The sequence below is a fragment of the Echiichthys vipera genome (assembly GCF_963691815.1).
Source record: "Echiichthys vipera genome assembly, chromosome: 22".
Classification (NCBI taxonomy): Eukaryota; Metazoa; Chordata; class Actinopteri; order Perciformes; family Trachinidae; genus Echiichthys; species Echiichthys vipera.
The window spans coordinates 22,356,748-22,377,372 of record NC_139847.1 but is presented as its reverse complement, the minus strand read 5'-3'; the positions used below and the strand labels follow the sequence as shown (position 1 = coordinate 22,377,372).

At 40.3% G+C, this 20,625-nt stretch overlaps 1 protein-coding gene across 1 annotated transcript in view; it reads left to right on the top strand.

Annotated features, from left to right (window-relative positions):
• Positions 1-20,625, top strand: part of pde5ab (phosphodiesterase 5A, cGMP-specific, b) — a 141,620-nt gene that overhangs the window by 34,189 nt on the left and 86,806 nt on the right. The window contains exon 4 of the mRNA XM_083936760.1: positions 13,029-13,118. Coding sequence (XP_083792886.1) covers positions 13,029-13,118 — 90 coding nt within the window. The remainder of the gene's footprint in view (positions 1-13,028; positions 13,119-20,625) is intronic.

Genomic DNA, 20,625 nt, shown 5'->3' with positions numbered 1-20,625 from the left:
ATACCCCAGCCACATATGGGATGACTATGTTGTTTCTCCTGTTATCTTTTTCTTTCTCAACCACTTTGGTTTTCTTTCTGGAGGCAGCTGCCGTTTTAACAAAGGTCCAGCTGGGGTAGCCACAAGTTGTGAGGGCGCCTCTCAGGTGCTTTCGTTCTTCCCCTTGAGCCTGTGAGCTAGTGGGTACGTTATCAGCTCTATGCTGCAGTGTTCTGATAACGCCAAGCTTGTGTTCCAAAGGGTGGTGAGAGTCATAAAGTAGATATTGATCTGTGTGAGTGGGTTTTCTGTATACCCCTATGTGGAGGCTCCTGTCATTCTCCATATGGACGTCACAGTCCAAGAAGGGCAAGCTGTTGTCCTTAACTTCCTCTCTGGTGAACTTGATGTTTCTGTCCACTGAGTTGATATGTTCAGTAAAAGTTTGCACCTCTTCGGATTTGATCTTAACCCATGTGTCGTCCACATTTCTGAACCAATGGCTTGGGGTTACTCCTTTGAAGGAGTTCAAAGCCTTGCCCTCTACCTCCTCCATGTACAGATTTGCCACAATAGGGGATACTGGTGAACCCATGGCACAGGCGTGTTTCTGTTTGTAAAAAATGCCATTAAACTGGAAATATGTGGTATTCAGGCACCCTTTGGAACACAAGCTTGGCGTTATCAGAACACTGCAGCATAGAGCTGATAACGTACCCACTAGCTCACAGGCTCAAGGGGAAGAACGCAAGCACCTGAGAGGCGCCCTCACAACTTGTGGCTACCCCAGCTGGACCTTTGTTAAAACGGCAGCTGCCTCCAGAAAGAAAACCAAAGTGGTCATCCCATATGTGGCTGGGGTATCGGAGAAACTCAGGAGGATTTTCAACAAACACTGCATTCCTGTGTATTTTAAACCCGGTAACACACTCAGACAGAGACTAGTACATCTGAAGGACAGAACACCACACCACCACAAAAGCAACCTGGTTTATGCTGTCCAATGCAACGAGGAATGCAAAGATCTTTACATTGGAGAAACAAAACAACCACTGCATAAACGCATGGCCCAACACAGGAGAGCTAACTCCTCAGGCCTGGACTCCGCTGTCCACTTACACCTCAAGGAGAAAGCCCACTCCTTTGATGACAGCAATGTCCAAATCTTGGACAGAGAGGACAGATGGTTTGAAAGAGGAGTAAAAGAAGCCATCTATGTAAAAGTGGAGAAACCATCGCTAAACAGAGGAGGAGGTCTGAGACACCACTTATCTCCAATTTACAATGCTGCCCTTTCATCCCTTCCCAGGAGATTCAACAGTCTAACCTCAAAGGACAACTGTTCACACATGGCCCGGGTGACCCCAACGACTGTCGTTCAGACTCACTAGAGCACTAACGAAGTCGAAACCAACTGCCTACCAACGACTGTCACTCTAACGACGGGCGTGGGCATTTGGAGCACAAAGGGTGTCAGTGACATCATCGGCCTTGTGAGAGGTTAAATACCTGGATCTACGTGTATGTGCTTGTGCATGTGCCTGCACCTCATTGAAACTGTCAAATGTGAACATTGCCAAAGATAAACCATTATAATCTATAGCCTTTTAGGTTTATAGGTGTCAAGTCAAACTGGAGTAAGAACGTGTGGGGAACTAGAGGGGAAAGTAAACAAAATCACAATCAGTCAGATTGGTTCCATTTCTAGTCTTATTTTTCAATACTGTCAGAGGTGTCAAAAGTATTCAAATTCATTACTCAAGTAGAAGTATAGATTCCAGGGTTTTACTTTTGTAGAAGTAGAAGTTTTTACTCAAGCTTTTTACTCAAGTAAAAGTAATAAAGTACTGGTTTCAAAACTACTTAAAGTATAAAAGTAAAAGTAATGTAAGGGGGGGGGGGGGGGGGGGGGGGGATGCCATTTAGGACAAATGTTTTGGCCGGGCCACAGGGACCTAGACTGCACTACCCCACCTTCCTAAAAAAACTTTTTTCTTAAGGTCATACTGACCATTGTGTTATATTAAAATGTTAATGTTGAAGTTGTTGAGTTTTTGAAAGCCATTAGCTCGTAGTACTTGGGTGCACAGAGCTGGCAGTGCATTCGAAAGAAGTGGTTTTTGCATCCAACCATTTCAAAAAATTCTTCAAGGTACAGTCAGGGATGTAGAAGGGTTGGCTGGTCTTCAATTCAATTCCATAAAATTTTATTTACAGTGCCAAAGCATAACAAAAGTTATCTCAGGACATTTTACAGAGTAGGTATAGACCACACTCTAGGAATTATTTATGATTTACATAGACCAAACAATTCCCCCATTGAGTACAGTGGCAACGAAAACCTTTCCTTTAACAGGCAGGAACCTCGGACAGGCCCAGCTCTATGGAGGACGGACATCTGGACACCGGTTGGGGAGGAAGAAAAGGAGAGAGAAAGAGAGAAAAGATGGACAGATGTACAGAGAGAGACAAAGACAGACACAGAGACAGACATACAGACAGTTCCAGAGATCCAAGCAATGATAAACTTAATAGTAACTATAATAATATCTAGAGTAATGTGAATATGACTTATATGTTATGGCAGTTAATACAGCAGAACAGCAAGAAACAGGCACAGCCAGGGTGACATAACATGACAATGAAAATAACAATTAGGGTGGTAAATATGAAGTTGAATTAGTAACATGCATTTTTTAGACATGATACAGACAGAGAGGAGAGAAGCTCAAGAGTATCAGGAAAAGTATTATCCCCTGGCAGACTAGGCCTATAGCAGCATAATTGAGCATAACAAAATCAGCTTAGGCCCCTTACATTCAGGCTCTAAGAGAAATTGAATGCCAGTAACAACAAAGCTAAGGGCTCGTAAGCCCTAGCTTTAAGCTTTATCAAAGAGGAAAGTTGTAAGTTGTAACTATGGGGACGGTGTCTGCCTCCCATTCTACTTTTGGAGACTCTGGGAACAACAAGTAGCCCTGCATTCTCAGCGCGCAGTGATCTAGTCGGGTAATACGGTAGTATGAGATAATAAGAGCTTTGTAGGTAAAGAGAAGGATTTTAAATTATATTCTACATTTTACAGGTATCCAGTGCAAATAAGCTAGTACAGGAGAAATATGTTCTCTTCATTTTGTTTCAGTCAGTACACGAGCTGCAGCATTTTGGACCAACTGGAGACTCTTCACAGACTTATTGGAGCAGCCTGATAATAAGGAGTTGCAATAGTCCAGCCTAGAAGTAACAAATGTATGTAATAGTTTTCCGCATCTTTCTGAGACACAATGTTCCTAATTTTTGCAATATTACGCAGGTGAAAATATGCATTCCTTGTCGTTAGTTCAATATGAGAATTGAAGGACATCGTGATCAAAAATAACACCCAAATTCCTTACTGTGATGCTGGAGGACAACACAACATAATCCAGAGTAACAATAGCCTTCAGATATTGAGTTTATATAGTTGTGTATCATCAGCATAACAGTTAAAATTTATGGAGTGCTTCCTTATAATATTTCCTATGGGAAGCATATATAAGGTGAATAGAAGCGGTCCAAAGACAGAACCCTGTGGAACTCTGTGACTGACTTTAGTGTGCATGGAGGATTTGTCATTAATGTGCAAACTGAGATAAATCTGATAAATATGACTTATACCAGCTTAATGTGGTTCCTTTAATGCCAATTAGATGCTCCAGTCTCTGTAACAGGATGAGATGGTCAATAGTGTCGAAGGCAGCAACATCTAGTAAAACAAGTACAGAGAAAAGCCCTTTGTCTGAAGCTATAAGAGTGCTGTCTCAGTGCTATGATTCATTCTAAATCCTTACTTGAAGTCCTCAAATAACTCATCATTATGTAAAAAGTCACACAGCTGATTGGCGACTAATTTCTCAAAGATTTTAGAGAAAAAAGGAAGGTTAGATATAGGTCTATAGTTGGCTAGAGCCTCTGGATCAAGAAGAGGTTTAATTACAGCTACTTTAAAAGATTGTGGTACATAACCTGCTGATAAAGACATATTAATCATATCTAGTACAGGAGTGCTAACTAATGTTAACAATTCTTTAAGTAACCTAGTTGGAATAGAATCTAGGAGACAAGTAGAAGGCTTTGATGTTCCGAAATAGTTGAGGTGAATTTGTTTAGGTCAACAGTAGAAAAGTAGTCCAAGAATATATCAGGTCATACAGTTGTTTCCAAGGTTCCTGGGTTTGAAGAAAAATTGGTGCGAAGCGAGTCGATTTTGTCTCTAATAGTCATATTTTTATAATTTAAGAAGGTCATGAAGTTGTTACTACTGAGGGTTATAGGAATACATAGCTCCATAGCTCCGTGCTGAAAAGAAATCTAGGATTGTTCTTACTCTCCTCTATTAAAGATGAATAATTGGCCGCTCTGGCATAATGGAGGGCCTTCCTATATGTTTTTAGACTTTTTTGCCAAACTAAGCGTGATTCTTCCAATTTAGTGGAACGCCATTTACTTTCCAATTTTTGTGATACTTCAGGGTTTTGTGAGTTATACCATGGAGCTACTCTCCTCTGTTTCATTATCTTCTTTTATAAAGGAGCAACAAAGTCGAGTGTTGTTCGTAGTAAGCCTGCAACACTGTCAATAAGATGATCAATTTCAGAGAAACTAACATTAGTACAGGAATCTTGAATATTAGAATAAGGCATTTAATTAAATTCCGATGTAATCACTTCCTTAAATTTAGTTACAGCACTATCAGATAAACATCTAGTGTAGAAACCTTTGCCCAGAGGTGAGGTGTTCTGTAATATGAATTCAAAAGTTTTTAAATAATGGTCTGCTAAAATAGGATTCTGTGGAAAGAGTATTAAGTCATTGATTTCCACACCATAAGCTAAAACAAGGTCGAGGGTGTGATTAAAACAGTGAGTAGGTTTATGTACACTCAAATCTAAAACCAATCAAATCTAATAGAGAGATAAACGCAATACTAAGGCTATTATTATCAACATCCACGTGAATATTTAAATCTCCTACAATGATTACTTTATCAGATTTAAGGACTAAATTTGACAGAAGCTCTTAGAATTCAGATAGAAATGCAGAGTATGGACCAGGAGCATAGTACACTATAACAAATAGAAATGGCTGCAAGGTTTTCCAGGTTGAATGTGAAAGACTAAGAACAAGACTTACAAATGAATTATAATTTAGTTTAGGTTTAGGGTTGATTAATAGGCCTGAGTCATAAATAGCTTCAATGCGTCATCCTCGGCCATAGCATTATAGCAGATTGGGGTTCATTTTTATCAAGTTATTCTGTATAGATCCTCTTCTGATAATTTTTGAGGTAATTAATGTTGATGACCATGAGGCACACAGCGTTTGTATAAGATACTGAGCTGGAAAGTGGCAAAAGGTCTAGCATACCCTCATGTGCCTGACCATCGAGGTCCTGACAACCAGCATAGAGGGAATGCGCTGTTCCATGGGCTGCCTGGAGGTGCGCCGGCCCTCAGCGACTGCTCCTAACCGAGACGGAGGGGAGGGGTCAGGTTGGACCAGCGGACCCCAGCTCCTGGGGACATACAGATAATTGCTTGAAAATGTAACGAGTAGAAGTAAAAAGTCGCTTGAAAAATAATTACTCCAGTAAAGTTTGTTACTTGACACCTCTGAATACTGTGAGCACCTTCATGACATTGTATTCACCTTACTCAGATCAAGATATTTGTATATTCCTGTTAATAAATCCCAAATGTATCCATTTTAACACAAACATTTGTCAAGTCAAGAGTTTTGATAGTATAATGAGTTTGACATTTGATTTTGATATGAATTCCTCTTTCTGTCAGTAAGCTATGTTTAAGGATTAGAATCCTGGCTCTGATCATGTTTGGATATAGGGTTAACACCAGTCTGACATTGTGAGCAAACCTTGGGTTTATTGGAACATGAGAAACCTGAATATTCATATTTATTTATTCAGTTTTTCAGTTTATTTTCTCAGGGACAGTGCATTTTAATAAACAGTCGTTTATGAAGGGGCAGGCTAAACTCAAGAAACAGGTCACATAATGTGAAGCATATAAGTTACAGTAAAAGGAAAACACAGACATGGGCATCAATAAAAGAAGAGTAAATGACATTTCAACAAAGCAAGTTCTGTAAAAACAGAAATAAGCAAAGACAAAAGTAAGCAAGAGGACAGCAGTAGTAAGGTAGGTCAAGCAACAGCACAGCAAGCAGCATTCGATTTGTGTACTGACAGATATTTGCCAAATGATGAAGACGTCCAAACTAGCGCTGATAGATTTAGTGGCTTGTGAGTCATATTTTAAATTTTCTAGAGAAGGACCTGAAAGTGGTGAGTCAGCCTTTCAAACTCCACGGCAGCAGGCGCCGCCAACGGCATGGTGCCAAACAAAAGCGGCATCAACCTTAACCAAAACACCAAACGCACGAAAACACTCTACTTACTAAAGAAAAAACATACACATAAACACAGAGAAAAAAAAGGGAAAAAGTAAGAAAAACTCACTCAAAAGCACACACCACACTCTCAGCACTCAGTCAGAGAAAGAGAGAGAGAGAGAGAAATCAATATCAGTGTCTATAAGTGTGTGTATATTATGATGTGCACTAACTGACTCTGTTCATGCACTGTGTTGTTACTATAGATAATCTGTGTGTGTGTGTGTGTGTGTGTGTGTGTGTGTGCGTGTGCGTGTGTGCGCGCGTGTGTGTGTGTGTGTGTGCGTGTGTGCGTGTGTGTGTGTGTGTGTGTGTGTGTGTGTGTGTGTGTGTGTGTGTGTGTGTGCTACTGCAGAAACTGATACTGCTACTAGGAAGTTCATCCGTGTCATCTGAGGGACTCCCCAGCTCTCTGATTGAATCTTAATCTCCCCATTAGTCTGCACAGGATTACATTGATTTCAGCAGTATGATGAGAACCAAACCGTCCTCTGACTGTTTGCATCAGTTCAGTCCTCAGTGGGCTGGACTAACTAAGTGTACGGCCCCAGCCTGGGTCAAACCAATCCACAGTGAGGTTTGGGTGAGGATGTCCCAATCTATGCCTGCACTGTGCTGAATCCACAACCTGCAGGACGTATCCATCATTCACTGAGTTTTGATTTGATTTCAGTTGATCCTGCCACATTTGTCTTGGATTTGAATAGATTATTATAGCGTACCATTGTCTTTGTTTGAGCTGGGGGAAAGCCTCAGCCCCATCGAAAAGCCCAGGGTGGTCTGCTTCAGCAAGGGACTAGCAGTTCCAGGTTGACTTAGACTGAATACAGTTTCAGAGCAACTGAACTCAGTGTCATTATATTATATTCGCTTTCAAGTTTATTGAAATTCAGTTCCAAACTAATAAATAAAATTCCAAATGATTCTATTCAGATTCAGTTTTTCATTGCAATTATTCAAGTTGAGCAATTCAAATTCAATTATAAAAAATATATTTCAAATTCACTTTTAAGTGACACATATTGCTGCCTACACCAAACCTGTTATGTGTATGTAGAGTCCTCTATTCATGGTTTTGTACACACATGCACACACTTGTGTATAGAGGATATCGGTTTGGACAGAGAGAAGCCGAGTGTTTGTAGGTCAGGCTGTGGGTGGGAGAGCTGCCGACAGGAGAGAAGTTCTTTAAACAATACATCTCTCCATCCAGTGGTCCTTAACATGCCTTCAGAAGACACTTCTCTCTCTTGAACTCCACATTTACACACCAAAGAAGGGCCTTGCCTCCCTTGGATTAATACCAAGCACTAACAAAACTATGTATGTGAGGCTTTTGTTTTGGAGAAGGGTGGAATTGTGTTGCATAATGCTAACATTTACAGCTACTACAGAAAATATTTTTTTTGCTGTAGTTTTCGCAAGTATAAGTGGTTGAAAGTTTTGATTCATGAGGATTTGACAATATATGAGGCGTGTACGGAAGCTGCAGGCCAAATGTCTGGTCAGTCTTAAGTGAAAGTTTGTTGTTGCTTAGCCTGTAATCCGTCAAAACAGCACACATTAGACTTAGACTTCTCCTTATTGATCCCTTTGGGATCACTCCCGCAAGGAAATTGAGTTTCCAGCAGCTTACAAAAACACAAGGGAGGTAAAAAAAATACAGTATAAGATAACCAATAAACTCTTGGCTAAATATATACAGAAATATACAGTAAACAATAAACTCTAAGTTAAATATACATGAAGTAGATGTGAGAATAGAGGTAAAATAAAATTAATGGAAAAATGAAATCAGATAAATTAAATGTGGAGAAAATGTACAAGATAAAATATGTATGACTGTATTTGACAGAAATAAGCTGTAAGATTAAATTATTGCACTTAAGTGATGGATTAAGTTATTGAAATATATACTGTTTACAATGACAATGGTTTTAAAATTACCATTCAAAATTCTTATATATACACTGGTGATTACTGAAAAATCAGAGAATAAATGATAAATACTTGATTTATTCTGAAATACTGTTATTTTTTATTGTTCAGAATTTGATAGAATTTTAGCTGTGGCTATACCACTGCTGTACTAGCATGTTTTTTTAAATAACCAAGGGACTTCAACAAAAACCTGTATTTTGTGAAAAATTAGGCAGCCAACCAAACGAGAGACACAAACCACAAAATAGCAATAACGGTCTGGCGCCAGACGTGAGTCACATCCTGCTATTTTCCCAGGCGTTGGCGAGGAGAAGAGCCACAGCTGGGTGGAACCACGCCTACCAGCTCCAACAGACAAACACACAGGGAAAGACACAACCAGGGAGAAACAGACAGAGGGAGACAAACTCATACAAAAGGAAGAGGGAAGAGACTGAGAGGACCAGAGTCCTGACATCTTCAGCATGTCTGCTCCCACGGGACATCACTAGTTTCCCACACTGCTCTGGTTTGATCTTGGTCCATTCTTCTTCAGTCTTTTCAACAGTTCAGTAACTGTAGTGGGTTTCTTAGATATTACTTTGATGCCAAGGATTTTCCAGGAGTTGAATGCATTAAAACATACATTAAACAACATTAAAACTACGAGTTTATTAAAAGAGTGTTTTGAAAGACTTACTTACTGGCCCCGGTGTACCAGCTTCTCCTTGTAGTAAAGTCCAAAGTCAATTGCCAAATGCAATCCAAAATGATGAAGCCCATTGATGATTTATTACAGCAAAACACATAAACATTGTGATTTGTGGCAGTTTGGTGAAATATCTGCACCTCCAGTTTATCCGTAGCCAGTTGCGCTCGTGGAAGCTTGTGGAACTTCTTTAAGTTCCAGCACTGAGCAAAGACCACAACATCACAATCCTTACAGCAGACAAGAGTAGATGCACAGTCGTTCTAAATACAACTGATTACCAGGCAAAGATCTCTGCACTACTAAGTGACTCTAACACTTCGAAACGACACCTCGAAACGACACCCTACCAGTGGTTACAAAAAGAAGGTTATAGAGTGTCTACAGAAGGGGTGCCCAATCCTGCAGGGCAGTAGTTCTCCAGGAGCAGGATTGGGCATCCCTAGTCTACAACAACTACAAAAGTGGTCATTGACAAACTACAGTATTACAGGCTCTATCCCCAGGACTCTACCCTCTGCTTAAATGGACTCCCAAAAATCCATAAAGAAGGGGCCCCGCTCAGGCCCTTTGTCAGCAGCATAAACTCGGCCACTTACAACATTGCCAAGCACATATACTCAATATACTGGCAGCACTGGTGGGCAACATCCCACACCACATCCAAAACTCCATAGACTTTGTGAACAAAGTCCGAGACTTAAAAATGGATCCAGATGAAACCATGGTATCCTACGACGTGACTTCCTTGTTGACCTGTATTCCAACCATGTAGGCTCTGGCCACAGTAAGAGAGCGGCTCACACAGTACAACTCTTTACACAACCGAACAAATCTCAAACCAGACCACATTTTACAGCTTCTGGATTTATGCCTGAACACCACATATTTCCAGTTTAATGGCACTTTTTACAGACAAAAACACGGCTGTGCCATGGGTTCACCAGTATCCCCTTTTATGGCACATCTATACATAGAGGAGGTAGAGGACAAGGCTTTGAACTCCTTCAAAGGAATAACACAGAGCCATTGGTTCAGATATGTGGACCACACATGGGTTAAAATCAAATCCAAAGAGGTGAAAACTTCAACCGAACATATAAACTCAGTGGACAGAAACGTCAAGATCACCAGAGAAGAAGTCAAGGACAACAGTTTGCCTTTCCTAGAGGTGACATCATATGGAGAATGACAGGAGCCTGCACATTGGGATATACAGAAAACCCACTCTCACAGATCAATATCTACTGTTTGACTCCCACCACCCCCTGGAACACAAGCTTGGAGTTATCAGAACACCGCAACACAGAGTTGATAACGTACCCACCAGCTCACAGGTCCAAGGAGGATGAACGTAAACACTCGAGAGGCGCCCTCACAACTTGTGGTTACCCCAGCTGGACCTTTGTGAAAACAGCAGCTGCTTCCAGAAAGAAAACCAAAGGGGTTAAATAAGAAAAAGAAAAACAAGAGAAACAACATAGTCAAAGAAACTCAGGAGGATCTTCAACAAACACTGCATCCCTTTGTATTTCAAACCGAGTAACAAACTCAGACAGAGACTAGTACATCCCAAGGGAAGAACACCACACACCCACAAAAGCAATGGAGGAATGCAAAGATCTCTACATTGGAGAAACAAAACAACCACTGCTTACACGCATGGCCAAACACAGGAGAGCTAACTCCTCAGGCCTGGACTGCTGTCCACTTACATCTCAAGGAGAAAGCCCACTCCTTTGATGACAACAATGTCCACATACTGGACAGAGAGGACAGATGGTTTGAAAGAGGAGTAAAAAAAGCCATCTATGTAAAAGTAGAAAAACCATCGCTTAACAGAGGAGGAGGTCTGAGACACCACTTATCTCCAATTTACAATGCTGCCCTTTCATCCCTTCCCAGGAGATTCAACAATCTAACCCCAAAGAACAACTGTTCACGAATGTCCTCATGTGACTCCAACGACTGTCGTTAAGACCCAATAGAGCACTAACGAAGTCGAAACCAACTTCCCACCAACAACTGTCACTCGTTGGAACTTGGAGCACAAAGGGGTTCCAGTGATTTGCACACCCTCACTAGAGGTTAAATACCTGGATCTCCACACCAGACCTTTGGACCAGTCCCAGCCTGGTTAGATGCGTACATGAACTGATGAAGCCTCTTGGATGAGAGAAGAGACCAGTCCAGTTGCTTTTGACTTAAATTTCTTTGGGGACTTTTAATAAACTCCGGGTTCACTAACTATGTTGTTGGTGCATCGGTTAATGTGTAGGGACTCTTATCATGATACTGCAGAGGTTTGGTGTTATTTGGAGCAGTATTAGTGAATAAAAAAGTTGTTTTAATACCTTCAACTTGCCGCCCCAACTAATCTGTGTTAGCCGCATTTGCCTGTTAGTGTCTGTCTCGGATTTCTCCGTTAGTAGTTTGTACACACAAAAAAATTGTCTTGAGGGCTTATTTGATGTGTGTATTCGCCTAAAGAGAGCCAGGGATGATTTTACAAGGAAATTTGATTACTTGAAGTGGCTGGTAGGAGTGATTTTGGAGAACTTGCTGCATTCACCAATTAATGTTAAAACTATTTCAACATTACTTCTAGCGGTAATAATCTAGCAATATCCCTATTTATTAATGCTGATCTTCTGGAATTAATTTAAAGTAATTGCAAAATCAGCTCCAAATTCAGGTATCAGAATCATATCAGAACCAGAAAAAAGTGGACTGATACATTTCTAATTATTGGGACATTAATTATGCTAATTTACACATTTATGTAGAGGTGGCATTCCTCATGTATACACAGTTATCTGAAGCTAGGTATCTGATGTGGCACATTCGTACGAGCCTGCTGTACTAAGAAAAATAAGAGGAAGCTTTCTTAAGAATGAAAGAGAAATGTTCTTGGATGAGGCCCATTGTTTCTGTAGCTCATTGCAGAAGACATAGTTAATCAACAAAGTTGTTATTTCATTCTTGCATAACGCTGTTTTGCTACTTAGTTTATGTACTTGCTCGTATTCTTAAACATATGTATTCTCTTTAAATGTAATTCTGGCCTTTTTCGGCACTTACATACATCAAATAAGCCATTGAGACAGTTTTTTTTGTGTATAAACTATTAATGGAGATACCACAAAGAGTCGCTAACAGCCGGACGTGGCTAACACTGATTAGCTCGGGGCAGTACGGTGAAGGCATTAAAACTGCTTTTTTAACCACTAATACGGCTCAAAATAACAACAAATCTCTGCAGTAGCATGATAAGAGTCCCTACACATAAAATGAAGCACCAACAACCTAGTTAGTAAACCCGGAGTTTATTAAAAGAGTGTTTTGAAAGACTTACCAACTGGCCCCGGTAACAGCTCCGGTAAAATCCATCCAAGTCGAATACCAAAGTCAATCCAAAAGGAAGGAGCCCAGTGGTGCTTCCTTTTACGTGTAAGGACTCTTATCATGCTACAGCAGATGTTTGTTGTTATTTTGAGCAGTATTAGTGTTCAAAAAAGACATTTTAATGCCTTCATCGTACTGCCCCGAGCTAATCAGTGCCACTCCCAGCGGTTAGCGACTCTACCAGATTTCTCTGTTAATAGTCGTAATACGAAAAAACTGTCTCGGTGGCTTACTCCATGTATGTAAGTGACGAAAAAGACCATGGGATGATGTTGTGCCTGAATTACACTTTAATGCTACCTCAGCTGTGCCGAAATCCAAAAAGGAGCAGGATAGACCAGCTAACAGGTCTTTTGGAAAGGTTCAATAATAACTATTCAAATGCAAGTTTCCCTCTCACCACATTACATTGTTTCAAAATGAGTCAATGGTTAATTAGCAGATGGTTAATTGGACTTAATTATTAAGACCTGATATGATTATTCAAACCACATATCAAAACCAAAACGTAGGTCAGACCCTATGGAAGATGGGATTGAATTGTGTACATGCTTTGCCTCCCCAGGACCCAAGGTTCAATGCTGAGGTGGATTTGATCACAGGTTACAAAACCCAGAGTATCCTTTGTCTTCCAATCAAGAACCACAGAGATGAGGTAAGGAGATACGCACTGGAGCCACGCATATTGCATATACAGCATGAATTAAATATGTGAAGTACTATGTAAGTCTGATTGTATAGAAACTAACTAGAGGGAAAGTAGTTTATCATAACATAAACGTGGCTTTTTATTGGTCATGCCCAATTTTATATTATCAGGGCTAATATGTATAAATCCAGCTGTAGAAAAAGGATATTTGACCAAAAAAAGTAACTCATTAAAGTAAAGCTGTAACTAACGTACTAGTTTCTTCCAAATCTTACAACCTCATCTCATGGTATTTTGCAGCATAGGCAGTTTGCTTGGTTGTGATGGAGATGGTTCAATTATTATTATTATGTATGTACAGTATATAAGTATTGAACTTCACATGTCGACAATGGCGCGATCACCATGAAAAACTCCATCCACTGAGAAAGACCATAAGATGCAGCTGAAAGCTCTGAAAAAATCTAAGTAGACCATGAGTTAAGATTTGTTTTGGTCAATTTAAATGCACATTAATTTTTTATTTTTTATTTATGTGGTGTGTAACTTGCCATCCATACAATTTTCACTAATTAATTGCATCCTTTCCCAATAAACAGTTTGAGCATCTCATTGACAGCCAAGTTGACAGAAATTCTGGTAGCATTAAAGGTTGAATATGGAGAATGAGCCGAACACTGCATCTAGTGTCTTAAGATTGTAGTCGCTACAACAAAAAAATATTTAAAAGCAGTCAGGTTGCCAGGTTGGTCAAATCGGCCCAGTAGCCTACAGGAAACCGGAGTCTGTTTGAGCCTGATTGAACTCATCCCCTCTGGAAAATCACACCATAAAAACAAGTATTAGAGGAGTTTGACTGACAGTTACCGTTAGCCGTTAGTGTTAGCCGTTCCAGCTAAGTAAACATTCAATTCAACTCAATTAAATTTTATTTATAGTGCCAAATCATAACAAAAGTTATCTCAGGACACTTTACAAATTAGGTATAGACCACACTCTATGACTTATTTATGATTTACATAGACCCAACAATTCCCCTGTAGAGTACGGTGGCAAACGAAAACCTTCCCTATTACAGCAGGAATGTCAGATAGACCCAGCTTTGTGGAGGATGGCCATCTGTCTAGACCGGTTGGGGAGGAAGAAAAGGAGAGAGAAAGAAAGAAAACACGGACAGATGGACAGAGAGAGACAAAGACAGACACAGAGACAGAGACAGACACACTTCCAGTAACTATAATAATATCTATAGTAATGTGAATATGACTTATATGTTATGGCAATTAATACAGCAGAATAGTAGAAACAAGCACAGCTAAGGTTATAGATTATAATAGTAGCAGGAAGCGTCATGCAGGACCACGGCAGCAGGCAACACCACGATCAGCAGTCCCCCGGCAGACTAGGCCTATAGCAGCATAATTAAGCAGAACAAAATCAGCTTAAAAATAACAACATTGCTAAGGGCTCGTAAGTCCTAGTTGTAAGCTTTATCAAAAAGGAAATTTTTAAGTTTACGCTTAAATATGGGGACAGTGTCTGTATTCCGAATAACACTTGGGAGTGGGTTACACAGGAGAGGAGCTTGGTAGCTGAAGGCTCTGCCTCCCATTCTACTATTGGAGACTCTAGGAACGACAAGTAGCCCTGCATTCTCAGAGTGCAGCGATCTAGTCGGGTAATACGGTACTATGAGTTCTTTAAGATACGACGGAGCCTGACCAATAAGAGCTTTGTAGGTGAGGATTTTAAATTCTATTCTAGATTTTACAGGTAGCCATTGCAAAAAAAGCTAATACAGGGGACATATGTTCTCTTCGATTTGTTTTAGTCAGTACACGAGCTGCAGCATTTTGGACCAACTGGAGACTCTTAACAGACTTATTGGAGCAGCCTGATAATAAGGAGTTGCAGTAGTCGAGCTTAGAAGTAACAAATGCACGGACCAGTTTTTCTGCATCTTTCTGAGACACAATGTTCCTAACTTTCACAATATTAGGCAGGTGAAATATATGCATTCCTTGTTGTTAGTTTTATGTGAGAATCGTAGAACATATCCTGATCAAAAATAACACCCAGATTCCATACTGTGGTGCTGAAAGGACAACACAACATCATCCAGGATAACAATATCTTTAGCTACTGAGTTTCGGAGGTTTTCGAGGCCAAGTACAATGACTTCAGTTTTACCTGAGTTTAACATCAGAAACTTGCAGGTCATCCATCTTTTTATTTCCTTAATGCACATTTGAAGTTTATCTAACTGATTGGTTTCTTCTGGTTTGATCGACAAATATAATTGTGCATCATCAGCATAACAATGAAAGTTTATGGAGTGCTTCCTTATAATATTTCCTAAGGGAAGCATATATAAGGTGAAAAGAATCGGTCCAAGGACAGAACCCTGTGGAACTCCGTGACTAACTTTAGTGTGTATGGAGGATTTGTCAGTCACATGTACAAACTGAGATCTATCTGATAAATATGACTTAGACCAGCTCAGTGCGGTTCCTTTAATGCCAATTAGATGCTCCAGTCTCTGTAGCAGGATGTGATGGTCAATAGTGTCAAAGGCAGCACTAAGATTTAGTAAAACAAGTACAGAGACAAGTCCTTTGTCTGAAGCTATTAGAAGGGTGATTAGAAGGTAATTTTTACCAGTGGTGTCTCAGTGCTATGATTCATTCTAAATCCTGACTGGAAGTCCTCAAATAACTCATTGTTATGTAAAAAGTCACACAGCTGATTGGTGACTAATTTCTTGAGGATCTTAGAGAGAAATGGAAGGTTAGATATAGGGCTATAGTTGGCTAGTACCTCAGGATCAAGACTGGGCTTTTTAAGAAGAGGTTTAATTACAGCTATTTTAAAAGACTGTGGTACATAACCTGCTGATAAAGACATGTTAAATACATCTAATACAGGACTGCTCTTCTAAAGGGAACACTTCTTTAAGTAACCTAGTTGGAATAGAGTCTAGGAGACAAGTAGAGGGCTTTGATGCTGAAATAGTAGATGTTAATTTGTTAAGGTCAACCGTAGAAAATCAGTCCATGAACATATCAGGTCATACAGTTCGTTCCTGGTTTCCTGGGTATGAAGAAAAGTTGGTGCCAAGCGAGTTGATTTTGTCTCTAATAGTTATAATTTTGTCATTAAAAAAGGTCATGAAATCGTTACTACTCAGGGTTATAGGAATACATGGCTCAATAGAGCTGTGGCTCTCTGTCAGCCTGGCTACAGTGCTGAAAAGAAATCTAGGATTGTTCTTATTCTCCTCTATTAAAGATGAGTAATAGGCTGCTCTGGCATTACGGAGGGCCTTCCTATATGTTTTTAGACTTTCTTGCCAAACTAAGCGAGATTCCTCCAATTTAGTAGAGCGCCATTTTTTTTCCAGTTTTCGCAATACTTGTTTTAATTCACGGGTTTGTGAGTTATACCATGGAGCTAACTTCCTCTGTTTCATTATCTTCTTTTCTAACAGAGCAACAGAGTCGAGTGTTGTTCGTAGTGAGCCTGCAACACTGTCAACAAGGTGATCAATTTCAGAGAAACTAACGTTAGTGCAGGAATCTTGAATATTAGGATAAGGCTTAAAAGTAAATGCAGATGGAATCGCTTCCTTAAATTTAGTTATAGCACTATCAGATAAACATCTAGTGTAGAAACTTTTGCCTAGGGGTGAGTAGTCCTGTAATACGAATTCAAAAGTTATTAAATAATGGTATGATAAAATAGTATTCTGTGGAAAGACTATTAAGTCATTTGATTTCCACACCATAAGCCAAAACAAGGTCGAAGGTATGATTAAAACAGTGAGTAGGTTTATGTACACTCTGACTAAAACCAATCGAATCTAAAGATAAATGCAATACTAAGGCTATTATTATCAATATCCATGTGAATATTAAAATCTTCTACAATGATTACTTACTTATTTAAATTTGACAGAAACTCTGAGAATTCAGATAGAAATTCAGAGTACGGACCAGGAGCACGGTACACTATAACAAAGAGAATTGGCTGCACAGTTTTCCAGGTTGAATGTGAAAGACTGGTTAATGGTTAGATGACCGTGGGGCACACAGCGTTTGTATACTATACTAAGCTGGAAAATGCTCAACAGGGAGCGCAGAGAGGTGTGTTAGACTGCCACTCTGCTTCCTGGGCATCTGTGATAAGGGAAGCGCAGAGAGGTGTATTAAACTGCGACTCTGCTTCCTGATCCCAACACTGGGTTGGCATGGTTTTAGACCGCTAACAACTGCGTCCAGGTTCTTAGATATGAGATCGGCACCCTCCAAAGAAGGATGAATACCATCCCTCCTAATAAGACCAGGTTTTCCCCAGAAAGACTGCCAATTATCTAATAAGCCCACAGTATTTGCCGGGCACAATCCAGACAGCCAGTGACAGAATGAGGACATGCAGCTATACATGTCATCGCAAGTCAAGTTGGGCAGGGGACCAGAGAAAATTAGAGTCCGACATTTTCTTTTCGACGTTTTTGCATATGCACACACCAACTCCACATTAATTTAAGTGACCTCCGATTGACGTTGGGTGTCATTTCCCCCAACGTGAATAACAATCTTACCATATTTACATTTATCCTTAGCCAGCAGTTTCAAATAGGACTCAATGTTGCCCGCTCTGGCCCCCGGGAGGCATTTTACTATGGTCCCTGGTGTCGCTAAGTTCACGTTTCTCAGAATGGAGCTGCCAATAACCAGTGGTGTGTCAATGAGTGGAGAAAACTAGTTGAAACGTGAACGAGTGGATGGTTAACCATGGGCTTCGATTTAGAGCTATGCTTTCCTCTCACAGTCACCCAGGAGGACCCTTGCTACTCAGGGATTGCCGGGGGAGGGTTAGTAGAAGCTAACGCTACACCATGTGGCTTTGCACCGGCTAAAGTTATAGGCGACCGGCTAGCTACCGTAGCACAAGACTGAGCTTCCATGGTGCGGAGCCGTGCCTCTAACTCACTGAGCCTCACCTCCAGTGCTACAAATACACTACACTTATTACATTTACCATTATCACTAAAGGAGGCAGAGGAGTAGCTAAACATAAGACACTCTGAGCAAGAGGGAGCAGGAGAGAGAGCGGGGGAAGCCATCACCAGCTGTGAAGCTAACTGCTAAGCTTAAGTGTCCAACAGCGTGTAACGTTTAACACTATTGAATTAGCGAAAAAGCGGCTGAAAGAAGGAGAGCTGTGAGTGCCTGAATAGAACTAGGGGATGTTTAAATGTTAAGCGGTTACTCTCTCTCTTCCTGTTACCGTAACAACAAGCAACAAACAAAACGCGTCTGACACATTTACTCAAACAAAACTATAAAGACTGATCAGATAGGTATATAGGTATATATAGATAGAGGCATCTAGGCGGACAGCTAATGTTACCCAGTCTCTTCCTGTTTATCTGTCACTACAGCAACCTCGTTATTGATTTTGTTTTATGATTGTACTAAAAGTAGATTTAGTACATTGACTAAATTAATTTAAAAATAAATAAAAATCAGATTTAGTACATTGACTAAATTAATTTAAAAATAAACAAAAAGCAGATCTAGTACATTGAATAAATGAATTCAAAAACAAACAAAAAGCAGATTTAGTACATTGACCAAACCAATTAAAAAAACAAATAAAAAGCAGATTTAGTAAATGTAATAAATTAATTTCAAAAAAAATAAACAAAAAGCAGATTTAGTACATTGACCAAATTAATTTAAAATAAAAAGTAGATTTAGTACATTGACTAAATTAATTTAAAAATAACTAATATAAAACAGATTTAGTACATTGACTAAATTAAATCAAAAATAAATAAAAAGCAGATTTCGTACATTGACTAAATTAATTTAAAAGTACATTAATAAAAAAGATAAGTTTCCACTGCAGCTTTGATACACAAACTTACCAACGGCCGCTCCTGGTCAAGGTAGCATTGCTTAGATGAACCTAGTGTTGTTTTTGGCGGCATGTTTTACTTTTAGTCTAGTCTAGTTTTAGTCGACTAAAAGTCTGAGCATTTTAGTCTAATTTTAGTCGACTAAAAGTCTTGAGTATTTCAGTCCAGTTTTAGTCGACGAAAACTTATGACATTTCAGGCCTGTGAATGTTCTCATTCATCCAGGTCATCGTTATCCTCAAAGCACTTTCAGTCAAAAACAACTGGACTGGTTGTTTGTCTAGGAAGACGTTTCACCTCTCATCCAAGAGGCTTCATCAGTTCATGTACGCATCTGACCAGGCTGGGACTGGTCCAACTAACTGGTGTGAGATCCAGGTGTTTAACCTCTCACAAGGCCGATGATGTCACTGAAACCCTTTGTGCTCCAAGTGCCAACGCCTGTCGTTAGAGTGACAGTTCGTTAGTGCTCCATTAAGTCTGAACGACAGTCGTCGGTCACTTACAACATTGCCAAGCATGTTGCCAATATTCTGGCACCACTGGTGGGAAACACCCCACGCCACATCCAAAACTCCATAGACTTTGTGAACAAAGTCCGAGACCTAAAAATGGATCCGGATGAAACCATGGTGTCCTACGATGTGACTTCCTTGTTCACCTGTATTCCAACCATGGAGGCCTTGGCCACGGTAAGAGAGCGGCTCACACAGGACAACTCCTTACACAACCGAACAAATCTCAAACCACACCACATTTGCCAACTTCTGGATTTGTGCCTGAATACCACATATTTCCAGTTTAATGGCATTTTTTAGAGACAGAAACACGGCTGTGCCATGGGTTCACCAGTATCCCCTATTGTGGCAAATCTGTACATGGAGGAGGTAGAGGACAAGGCTTTGAACTCCTTCAAAGGAGTAACCCCAAGCCATTGGTTCAGATATGTGGACGACACATGGGTTAAGATCAAATCCAAAGAGGTGCAAACTTTTACTGAACATGGACAGAAACATCAAGTTCACCAGAGAGGAAGTTAAGGACAACAGCTTGCCCTTCTTGGACTGTGACGTCCATATGGAGAATGACAGGAGCCTCCACATTGGGGTATACAGAAAACCCAATCACACGGATCAATATCTACTGTTTGACTCTCACCACCCTTTGGAACACAAGCTTGGCGTTATCAGAACACTGCAGCATTGAGCAGATAACGTACCCACTAGCTCACAGGCTCAAGGGGAAGAACGCAAGCACTTGAGAGGCGCCCTCACAACTTGTGGCTACCCCAGCTGGCCCTTTGTTAAAACGGCAGCTGCCTCCAGAAAGAAAAAGATAACAAGAGAAACAACAAAGTCATCCCATATGTGGCTGGGGTATCGGAGAAACTCAGGAGGATCCTTAACAAACACTGCATCCCTGTGTATTTCAAACCCGGTAACACACTCAGACAGAGACTATTACATCCGAAGGACAGAACACCACACACCCACAAAAGCAACCTGGTTTATGCTGTCCAATGCAACGAGGAATGCAAAGATCTTTACATTGGAGAAACAAAACAACCACTGCATAAACGCATGGCCCAAC